The sequence below is a fragment of the Notolepis coatsorum genome (genome assembly GCF_963971535.1).
Source record: "Notolepis coatsorum genome assembly, chromosome: 4".
Taxonomy (NCBI): domain Eukaryota; kingdom Metazoa; phylum Chordata; class Actinopteri; order Aulopiformes; family Paralepididae; genus Notolepis; species Notolepis coatsorum.
The window spans coordinates 29,904,450-29,916,154 of record NC_140168.1 but is presented as its reverse complement, the minus strand read 5'-3'; the positions used below and the strand labels follow the sequence as shown (position 1 = coordinate 29,916,154).

The 11,705-nt window shown below is 47.6% G+C and overlaps 1 protein-coding gene across 1 annotated transcript in view; it reads left to right on the top strand.

The window, feature by feature from the left end:
- Positions 1-1,625: 1,625 nt before the first annotated feature.
- LOC311226469 (dynein regulatory complex protein 11-like) overlaps positions 1,626-11,705 on the top strand; it is a gene marked incomplete at both ends in the record, with an annotated part of 49,111 nt that continues 39,031 nt past the window's right edge. The window contains 4 exons of the mRNA XM_084311895.1: positions 1,626-1,778; positions 4,225-4,281; positions 5,120-5,223; positions 10,388-10,715. Of these exons, the coding sequence (XP_084168021.1) occupies positions 1,626-1,778; positions 4,225-4,281; positions 5,120-5,223; positions 10,388-10,715 (642 nt within the window). The remainder of the gene's footprint in view (positions 1,779-4,224; positions 4,282-5,119; positions 5,224-10,387; positions 10,716-11,705) is intronic.

Below are 11,705 nucleotides of genomic sequence, written 5' to 3'. Positions count from 1 at the left end.
ATTTTGACATGTACATGGGTACCTTGGTTGCGTAGTGTATCTTGTAGACCAGGCCCATTGCAAGTTGCTGTACTCTGTCGTCTACTCTAAGCCATCCTAGGTTGTCAAAGTGGGCAGGGGTGAGGTGGGTTCTAGGAGTCAGGTCAAGTATTAGTCTGACTAGCTTGTTTTGAGATGTTTGTAATTTGTTTTTTAGTGCCTTTGAGGTGCTTTGGTACCATGAGGTGCAAGCATAGTCGTAGTACCCTTGAATGAGTGCTCCTGCTAGAGTCTTCAGGGTATTCTTGTTTACCAGAGAGGAGATCCGGTACAAGAATCGCCTTCGTTGGTTGACTTTTTTTATTACATTGGATGCCATTTTGTCACAGGAAAGATTAGCCTCTAGGATGGAACCCAGGTAGGTAATTTCATCTTTCCTTGTGATAATATTGTCACCCACTGTAACCGAGAAGCCGTCGGTCTTGCTGAGTTTGTTATTTGAACCGAAGAGAATGGACTCTGTTTTGCCCATGTGTAATGATAGTTTGTTGTCGGCGAGCCATATGCAGATTTTGCCTAGTTCCGAGCTGAGGGCTTTTTCAACCTGTAACTTGTTCTTGTCAGAGACCAGCAGGGCTGAGTCGTCCGCAAACAGGTTGCAGTCACAAGCTGACGACATGTCATTTGCATAAATTAGGAATAGTAGCGGTCTTAGTATGCTTCCTTGTGGACCACCGACGAACCAGAGCACCAGTGGTCCAGCTGCTCTTGCCGTGAAACACTTTTAGTATATATTGTTTGGTAGTTTAATATAATGTCTAATCCGCCCGGGCCAATGGGCCGGTAGACGGGCAAAAAGAATTGGGTCTTGCCCTTGGGCCGGATTAGTTTTCTTTACATGTATGTTTGTTTGTTTATTTGTGTGTCCGTTTCCCCCCCACCATAACACCAACCCATGTACAAGGTACCTCTCTCAGACGTGAACACGGGCAGGCTTAGTGTGCCATTATCATATGGATGCCGTGATTATGCACAGTTTGCACAAGTTGAATCACAGAGTGGTAGGATATCTGTTTACTTCATTGTGAGAAGTTTGACATCCCTTTTTATACAGTTCTTGACGTGGTATTTATTGATGTGTGATAAAGTTTCCTTCATTGTGTGAAGTGCTATTTATTAACAATCGATATCGTATGAAGTGCTATTTATTGACAATTGATCGTATGACATGCTATTTATTGACAATTGATATTACTCTCCTTCATTGTGTGAAGTGTCACCAGGTTGCTGTGAATAAAACCCTGCCCGGTCAAGACTGATTGGGGTTCCTGAGCATGAGGTTGAAGTGGGCTTATAATAATGTTGTCCACTCCTTTTTATGTAATAAATATTATGGTTAAATTAACCTACACTCTTGTGTCTTTCTTAAAGCTAGGAACTTAGCGGGTGTAACATTTGGCGTAGTCAGTAGTCCTAGCTAAGTAAGCATTTATCTTTTCATGGGGGAAGCGGATTACATGTTTTTTTCCTTATTTTTGAGCACGTGAAACGGCAAGAGCAGCGGTGGGCCAGGGCCACGCAGCAGAGAGGATCCAGGGCCATTGTGGTCTTCTCATCAGTTCTCATAGGCCATGGAGCCAGACGCGATGGCGCAGCGCATACAGGAGTTGGAGCAGGAGTTGCAGAGACTGCAGCCAGACGTTCAACCAGGAGCTTCGAGCAGCACTGGGGACAATGTGGAGCCAGCTGCAGAGGCTCAAGGGGGAACACGGTTGGTGTACATCCAGCAGAGTGAAAAGGTACCCAAATTCTCGGGCAATCTGGATAACGCAGACTCGCCTACCCTGGAAGAATGGATTGAACTGATTGAGAACCATATCCAGTTAAAATCGTCTGAAAAAGAAAAAGCTAATTGTGTGTATAACCATTTAGAAGGGGCGGCCCGGGTAGAGGTTAAATATCTTCCCAAACAAGAGGGAGAGACTGTTGGTGGAATAATTCAGATATTGAGAGAAGTGTATGGATGTTCACACTCTCTAATCTCTCTTCAGCGCAGGTTTTTTAACCGCAAACAACGTGAGGGGGAGTCATTGTTGGACTATTCCCATGCCCTTATGTCCCAAATGGATCAGATTGTTCAAACAGACGCACAGGCTAAGCCTAAGTCCCAAAGAGACCTGCGTGACCAATTTTGTGAGGGGGTCAAGGACCATGGTTTGAGTATAAGATTACGAGACAAAATTTGTGTGAACCCTAATTGGAAAATTAGGGATGTACGGAGGGAGGCTGTTGAGTGGACAGCGCAGTGTGAAAAACGGTCATTTAAAAAGGATAATCACTCCCCTCCATTTTCGAATGAAGTCCAGGCACAAGTGTCCTGCGAGCCAATTGAAAATAAATCAAGTTATTCTGAACTGAAAGCCCTCATTGAGGCTCAACAGAGACAATTGGATGTGCTAATGAAAGCATTGCAGCCCTTCAAACAGGAAGGTGGGGCTCAACCTCCATCTAGATTTAGAAGAGCTCCTGCTCCTGATGGAAAGCCTATCTGTTTTCGGTGTGATCAAAGGGGCCATATAGCACGTTACTGCACTGCAGCTCTCCCAAAAACATCCCAGCCCAAAAAGGGACCAGGCCAAGCAGAGGGACGAGAGCCCACTACTACCGAGCAAAGTCATATAAACCCTGAGACTAAGCTTGATTCAGGACGAAATCCATCTGTTATGTCGACACTTGTGAGTGAATGTCCAGTAGTGGAGGTTAAGATGGGGGAAATTGTGGTTCCATCATTATTGGATACTGGGTCCATGGTCACAACGATGACTGAGAGTTTTTTTAAAGAACATTTTGGTCACCTCACCGATGCTCAGTTACGTGAGTGTGCATGGTTAGATCTTCGGGCAGGAAATGGTCTAGAGCTGCCATACCTGGGTTATTTGGAGTTGGACATCACGATTTTGGGAAAATGTATCACGGGCAGGGGTGTCCTGGTAGTCAGAGATGCAGATGACCCTCAAATGCAGCATAAAAAAAGGTTAACCCCGGGAGTACTGGGTATGAATGTAATCAAAGGGTTTTATCAGGAGTTGTTTGTACAGTCTGGCTCTAGTCTTTTTGAGGATCCTAGAGTGACAGAGGCCCCGGAATGGAGACGAGCCCTTAGACACTGCCAAGTGGAGGAGACCATGGCCAATTCCCCTGAGCCCTTCAGAGTCAGAGTGAGAGGTAAGCGGCCATTTTGTGTAGCTGCCGGTACATTAATAATGGTCCCTGTAACATGTCCTAAGGTCCATTCACAGCAGCACATGGAATTATTGGTGGAGCCATTACGGCCAGGTGAGGGGGTACTTCCAGAAGGGCTGTTGGTTTCACCTGCCCTAGTGACAGCTGAAGCAGGGATAACATATGTACCAATCACTAATGTGGGCTACTCTGATGTTTGGCTAACCCCACGCAGGGTCATCGCTACGGTGAGCATGGTAACTATAGTATCAGAACCAGCTCCTCAGGTTGAGTTTCGCAGGGATGTGATTAACAATGAGTGCACAGCATCTGTGTCCCTTCCAGGAACTGAAGCTGGGGGGGGGGGCTGACTGGGTTTTGCCTAATTCTTTTGAGGGATTAGATGCATCTGAGCAACAACAAGCGGCAGCTTTGATTAATAAATATAACAGTCTGTTTGCAAAAAGTGAAGCTGATTTGGGCTGTACCAATCTGATTCAGCATGAGATCCCCCTGCTAGATGATGCTCCTGTACGGCAGCCGTACCGTCGCATCATCCCGTCTCAATATGATATGGTGAGGGCCCACATAAAACAACTGCTGGACAGCCAGATCATCAGAGAGAGTTGTAGCCCTTATGCATCACCCATTGTCATGGTACAGAAGAAAGAGGGCGGAAACCGAATGTGTGTAGACTATCGTCGCCTCAATGCTAAGACTAGGAAAGATGCGTTCCCTTTGCCACGGATTGAGGAGTCATTAGATGGACTGGTGGGAGCTAAATGGTTTTCAACTCTGGACTTAGCCAGTGGCTACAACCAAGTGGAGGTTGTGGAAAAGGATAGGGCAAAGACGGCATTCTGTACTCCATTCGGTCTATTCGAATTTAATAGGATGTCATTTGGATTGTGCAATGCTCCTAGCACTTTTCAACGCCTTATGGAGCGCATGTTCGGAGATTGCCGTTATCAGTCTGTTTTACTGTACCTTGATGATGTGATTGTGTTCTCTTCCTCTGTTCAGCAGCACATAGAGAGGCTGGAGGAAGTTTTCTCTCGGCTACAGAAGCAGGGGCTCAAGGTAAAGGGTTCTAAATGCCATTTCTTTCAGAGGCAAGTGAAATATCTGGGCCATGTAGTTTCGGCTGAGGGAGTGGCAACAGACCCGGACAAGGTAGCAATTGTGAAGGAGTGGCGGACCCCCACTAATCTGGCCGAGCTCAAATCTTTCCTGGGGTTTGCTAGTTACTATCGGCGCTTTATAGCTGGGTTTGCAAAGATGGCTGCTCCTTTAAATCATGCAGCAGCACAATTGTCCCCAGGCATAAAAAAGGGTAAGACTCCCAGGAAGCCACTGGCCCCGGTCTGGACACCAGAGTGTGAAGAGAATTTTGGCCAGATAAAGACGGCGCTGATCTCTGCACCAGTGTTGGCCTATGCAGATTTTCATAGGCCATTTGTGTTACAGATTGATGCTAGTCATGCGGGGTTGGGGGCAGTACTTTGCCAGGAACATGGAGGGAAGCTCAGGCCTGTTGCTTATGCTAGTAGGGCACTTAAACCTACAGAAAAGAACATGCAGAACTATAGCTCTATGAAACTAGAGTTTCTTGCTCTTAAGTGGGCAGTGTCGGAGAAATTCAGAGGGTATCTGTTAGGGGGTTCCTGCACTGTATATACAGATAACAACCCACTTACCCACCTAGACACAGCTAAACTTGGTGCAGTAGAGCAACGATGGGCAGGCGAGCTGGCTCCATTTAACCTTACTTTAAAATATCGTCCTGGGACTAGGAATGGTAATGCGGATGCCTTGTCTTGCCGGTACAGGGAGCCCAGTACGACTGAGGCCTCGGAGGAGGAAGATGTCTGGGAGGAAGGGCTCTTTGGCATCCAGTCTGACATTTCTGTGCTTCCAGGTTGTTCCAAGGAGAGCCGTGTTGCAAGAACAAGATCCAGTTATTGGACCACTGTTGGCCTGTTGGAGAAAAGCCAGGCCACCCGATGCAAAGGAGAGGGAGAGGTTTGGCCAGGGTACCAAGGAGCTTGCACGCCAATGGGGGCGCCTGAGAGAGGAAGGGACAGTGCTGTATCGACAGTGTAAATCTCCTGATGGTGGTAAGGAGATCTATCAGCTTGTACTACCACAGTGTTTACATAAAGATGTGCTCACTCAGCTGCATGATAATCATGGGCATCAGGGGGTGGAGCGGACGTTGCAGCTTGCGCGTTCGCGGTGTTACTGGCCAAATATGTACAGGGATGTCGAGAAATGGTGTCTGCAGTGTGGGAGATGTGTGTTGGCTAAAGCTGTACAGCCAAAAATTAAACCAGTTATGGGCAGTCTACAGGCCTCTAGGCCAGTGGTTCCCAACCTTTTTTGAGTACTGTACCACCAAAGCATTTCAAGCCAACCAAAAGTACCACCTACTACGCAATCAATCGTGGTGATGCCCAGGATGTATAATTAATAAATGAATAGTCTATATATTGTGGCAGACCGGCTGTGTGTGTGTGTGTGTGTGTGTGTGTGTGTGTGTAGCTAAGGTGAAACCTGGGAGTGGAAGAAGGAGAGAAGTGATGAGGAGAGATAGAGAAGAGGAGATTTTTGTCTTTGTGACCCAATGCGACAATTAATGTGACACTTAAATCATATATTCAATCATAACTAATCATATAAATTATAATAGCCATTGTTTAAAGACTAAAAAAAAGTTAGTAACTCACCAATTAATGTGACACTTGAGCCTGTCATACAAGCTAAGAACAGTTGTGTCTTTACCTTGAAGAGAGAGATTCAGCTGGTTGAGTTTGCTGAAAATGTCAGAGAGGTTTCCCAGCCGAGCTACCCAGTCTGTGTCGTCGAACATCGCCACAAGGGGGTGTGTGTGCTCAGACAGAAATGCCCTCACTTCATTGCGCAGCTCGAACAGCTGCTCGCTGTAACGTCTTCCCTCGGGATAACCGTCGGTGTGAAGCAGGAGCTGTTTATGTTCTGAGTCTGACCCACCGTCTTCACAAAGTGACTGAAACAGTCTATGATTCAAAGGCCTGGACTGTATGAAGTTGATCACTTTTACGGCATCATTCAAAACATAATTTAACTCTGGACGCCGTCTGTGCACACATGAGCAGTATTTCCAATCCAGCTTGTGTTGAGAGAAAAAATTGTCAATAACGTTAAAAACGTCCAGTCCAGTAGTTCTCCCCGTGAGTTTCTTGCAAAACAGAATGTGCTCGTTCATCTCCAAAGTGTCTTTGTAACGCACAAACGCAATCAGTTGTGCTTCCCCACTGACATCCGTCTATTCATCCAACTGCAAAGCGAACATAATTTATATGCTTTACATTGTTTCTGGATGAACCATCTCGACTCAGCCATTGATCCATAATGATTTTTATCTCAATAAACACCAGCGCTTCAATGAATACCTGACAGCTGACAGACAGTCCGGCGCCGGCGGGCGGGAAGCTGAACTCAGCGCCAATAATAATATAATTATAGCCAGCAAATGATTACTTAATTTGAATGCCCCCAATTTTGGTTACATTATTACAGATTATGCATTATTCATTATGTGGGTACAGTTTTCCTGTACAATTTCTAATAATAATTTTTTTTTTTTTTTTTACTTTTCAAAATCTTTTCACGTACCACCTGGGGACCACCCACGTACCACTAGTGGTACGCGTACCACCGGTTGGGAAACACTGCTCTAGGCCACATGAAATCCTGGCTATAGATTTCACCATGTTGGAACTAGCTTCAAATGGAAGAGAAAATGTGCTGGTCTTAACAGATGTGTTTTCCAAATACACCCAGGCCATTCCCACTAAAGATCAGCGGGCCAGTACCGTAGCTGATGTTCTGGTTAAACAGTGGTTTAATTTGTTTGGTCCTCCTGAACGTATCCATTCAGATCAAGGAAGAAACTTTGAGAGTGGGTTGGTCAGGCAGTTATGCAAGGTCTACAAGATTCGCAAGTCTCGTACTACCCCTTACCACCCTCAGGGAAATGGTCAGTGTGAAAGATATAATCGCACATTACATGATTTGTTGCGCACACTGCCCCCAGACCAGAAGAGATATTGGCCGCGGCACCTTCCTCAGTTAACCTATGCCTAGAACACCACCGTGCATCAGTCCACTGGCATGACTCCCTACTTTTTAATGTTTGGCCGGGAGCCCCGACTCCCTGTGGATTTTTTGCTAGGGGAGGGGTTAGAGGAGGCAGAGCAGGGTCTAGAGGACTGGGTAAAGGAGCACCAGGAGTCACTGGAGGGAGCGTATAGCCATGTACGACAGCGCCTGGCTACAAGGAGAGAGTACAGAGATAAGAAACAGGAAGAGCAAGTGAGAGATCCATTTATAGGGGAGGGAGACCTTGTATATGTCCGTAACCATGGGGTGAAGGGTCGTAACAAGATTCAGGATGTCTGGGAACCGACCCCTTACCGGGTGGTACAGTGCCCCGCAGAACGTGGTGTAGTCTACTCCATCACCCCTGCAGTTCAGGATGGTCCGGTACGGCATGTCCACCGGACTGAGATGAGAGGTATGCCCATAGGTGGGTTGAGGCCTGATACAGGCCATGATTTGGGGGAAGAGCAGGAGGAGCAGGGGGATGGAGGAGACAATGGGGTGGAGGATACAGATGTTACATTGACTGAAGGACGGCCGTTGGAGTCATATAGTGAGGGGTCAATGTCAGAATCCGAGCTTGGTCCAGAGGATGATGTGTTGGAAGGAGGGGATGGTGACTTGGAGACAGATTTCCCAGTGGTGGTGGAAGGCCTCAGGAAGTCTAATAGGAGTACTGCAGGCAAACACGATAATCCGTTTAGACTCCCTAAATCTGCAGTTTAAGGTTTTCCCCAAGTAGTAGATTGTATTGGTATATCGTCGGGACGCCGATACATTTGGAGGGGGTGTATGTGACGGGTGGCATTAATGAGAAAGGAGGAGGGGCCTCAATGAGCCAGGTTCTGTTATAGGGGGCTACCTGCGGGAGGAACGTTAGTTGGAATTGTTTGTTGCGGCCGGTGCAGTGAGGTAGGTGCACACCTCACTCCGGAATGCAGGAACAAGCATTACACGCTAAGATCACTTGCCTGGTTCCCAGCGGGATTGAAAGTAGTCGGTAGGATTATAGGACCACCGACGAACCAGAGCACCAGTGGTCCAGCTGCTCTTGCCGTGAAACACTTTTAGTATATATTGTTTGGTAGTTTAATATAATGTCTAATCCGCCCGGGCCAATGGGCCGGTAGATGGGCAAAAAGAATTGGGTCTTGCCCTTGGGCCGGATTAGTTTTCTTTACATGTATGTTTGTTTGTTTATTTGTGTGTCCGTTTCCCCCCCACCATAACACCAACCCATGTACAAGGTACCTCTCTCAGACGTGAACACGGGCAGGCTTAGTGTGCCATTATCATATGGATGCCGTGATTATGCACAGTTTGCACAAGTTGAATCACAGAGTGGTAGGATATCTGTTTACTTCATTGTGAGAAGTTTGACATCCCTTTTTATACAGTTCTTGACGTGGTATTTATTGATGTGTGATAAAGTTTCCTTCATTGTGTGAAGTGCTATTTATTAACAATCGATATCATATGAAGTGCTATTTATTGACAATTGATCGTATGACATGCTATTTATTGACAATTGATATTACTCTCCTTCATTGTGTGAAGTGTCACCAGGTTGCTGTGAATAAAACCCTGCCCGGTCAAGACTGATTGGGGTTCCTGAGCATGAGGTTGAAGTGGGCTTATAATAATGTTGTCCACTCCTTTTATGTAATAAATATTATGGTTAAATTAACCTACACTCTTGTGTCTTTCTTAAAGCTAAGAACTTAGCGGGTGTAACATATATATTTAGATTCTAGTGTTTATTGTAACCATATTTATTGTAATGTATAATATAACTGATATTCAGGTCATATTACAGACCCTCATCTGCACCTTTGATCACACTGCCTACTTGCTCATATGCTTATATTCAGAGTTAATTATATTGTTTACACTGCCTATTTTTACCTTTCTACTGTACTATAATATTTATTGCCTGTATTTATGTCTTACTATTACCATGCCGGGCAGCGTGTCTTTTACCAACAAACTTGCAGTTCCGTGTTCGGGTTCTGCGATCTGATTGGCCACTGACGTACGCTCTCTCTACGCCCAAACAGCGCGTTACGCTAGTTCTGCCTCTAACCTCTAACAGCCTGCAGCCTGCTAGCATTATCGATTTCATATCAATCGAAATAACGTATTGTTTTCATCTCTCTATATTAACATGATTCCATCAACACACCATAAATGTTCAAAACACAACAAGACAGTTTGCATCACTTCCCACGGTTCTCTGCACTTATTCTACCGGTAGTGCGGTAGTTGTTGCCACGGTATTGGGTCTTTGGGTGACCAGACCACCGCCCCGCGAGCCCCGCGAGACTTATTTCCTGTGCGCCTAAAATTCTACCTGGTCTCGTCCCATGGGGCTCGCTGGACGGTGGTCTGGGGCTCGCGGGACGTGGTCTGGGGCTCGCGGGGCGGTGGTCTGGGGCTCGCAGGACGGTGGTCTGGGGCTCGCAGGACGGTGGTCTGGGGCTCGCAGGACGGTGGTCTGGGGCTCGCAGGACGGTGGTCTGGGGCTCGCAGGACGGTGGCCTGGGGCTCGCAGGACGGTGGTCTGGGGCTCGCGGGGCGGTGGTCTGGGGCTCGCAGGACGGTGGTCTGGGGCTCGCGGGGCGGTGGTCTGGGGCTCGCAGGACGGTCCACACACCGCTATCAGTGTTCTTCTTCCCCGCCAATGAAGTATTCACCCAAAGACCCAATACCGTGGCAACAACTACCGCACTACCGGTAGAATAAGTGCAGAGAACCGTGGGAAGTGATGCAAACTGTCTTGTCGTGTTTTGAACATTTATGTTATGAAATCGATAATGCTAGCAGGCTGCAGGCTGTTAGAGCTTAGAGGCAGAACTAGCGTAACGCGCTGTTTGGGCGTAGAGAGAGCGTACGTCAGTGGCCAATCAGATCGCAGAACCCGAGCGCGGAACTGCAAGTTTGTTGCCCATACCTGTACCCCCCCCCCCGCCCCCATACTGCTATAATGCCTAAATTCCCCCAAGGGGATCAGTAAAGGAATATCTGATCTCATCTTATCTCTTTCCAGTGCGTACAACAAGCAATGGGCAGAAGCCCAAGTGGAGCTGAGCAGTCTGCTGACTCAGGAGCTCCCTGTCGAGCCCCCTCGTCCAGAAAAGGACCGGGTGGTGTTCGTCCAGCGCGTGGCCACCCTCTACGTACGTTACATTCAAATCTTCCGGCAGCTGGAGGAGGCCTACGACCAGGTGGTCCACCCCCAGAAGAGACGCGTGATCCGGGGGGTCCTGGAGGGCGTGATGGGGAGAGTGCTGGAGCTCAAGCACGAGATGGTGGAGAAAGAGTTCTCGGAGTACCACTACCTGGATGATGTGGTCCAGGATCTGAAACTCACACCTGTGAGTCTCAGCAGTCAATAATAATAATAATACACTTTATTTGTATAGCACCTTTCATACAAGAAGTGCTTCACAGCAGTAAAAAAAAGACATAGGCAAAAATGTGCACAAAATTGGCAGATCAAGAGCAATGCATGTGTGACCCGTGTGATCTCGCTCTGCATTGTGTTTCGATTCGACCCCTGTTAAGGGATCGCCCTGAGTGGGAGTTGAACCCCGGCCTCGCGCGCCGCGGGCGGCATCACAGACCACCGTACCAAGAGGTGAATTCACTTTTTTTTATTTTTTTTTGGTCTTTTCCCCCTCCATTTTCCTCCGATTTTCTCCCATCCCAATGTTAGTCGTATGCCAATTCCCAGTCCCTTCCTGGTCGCTGCGCACTTACCCCCCACAGTCAGATCATCTGGGAGAGTGGAGGCTACCACGTGCTTCCTCCGACACACGTCCAGCCAATCACCGCTTCTTTTCACCTGGCAGCGCGGATTCTCATTGAGAGGGCATAGCGTGTGGGAGGACCACACTATCCCCCTCAAGTCCAATCCGCGCTTAGCAGGCGCCCCGACCGAACTGTAGGAGTCGCTGTTTACAACGACCCGGACCCACCCCGCCAGCTTCTCCCACCCTCTAATACAGCCAATTGTATTAGTGCAGACGGCCAGCCAAGCTGGTGACAACCCCGGAGCTGTGAGCTGGATTCGAACAGGCGAATCCAGCTCACAGCTCCGGGGCTGGTGACAAACGCAATCTCCGCTCGGCCACCTAACCGCCTGAGGTGAATTCACTTCTAAGTACTGGGTCTGGATGCCTCTGGGGAGTGAGTTTACTTGCAGTACCGCTTAACGTCCACAGCCACTTCACTATACAAGTCCCTCGTGACTGTGGATAGACATGCGGTACCTCCGTTACACATGAAGTGCAGACATAAAACAAGTATACAATGAGCATAAAATAGACAGCAGCAAAATAGACAAATTCAAGGTAAGGCATAGA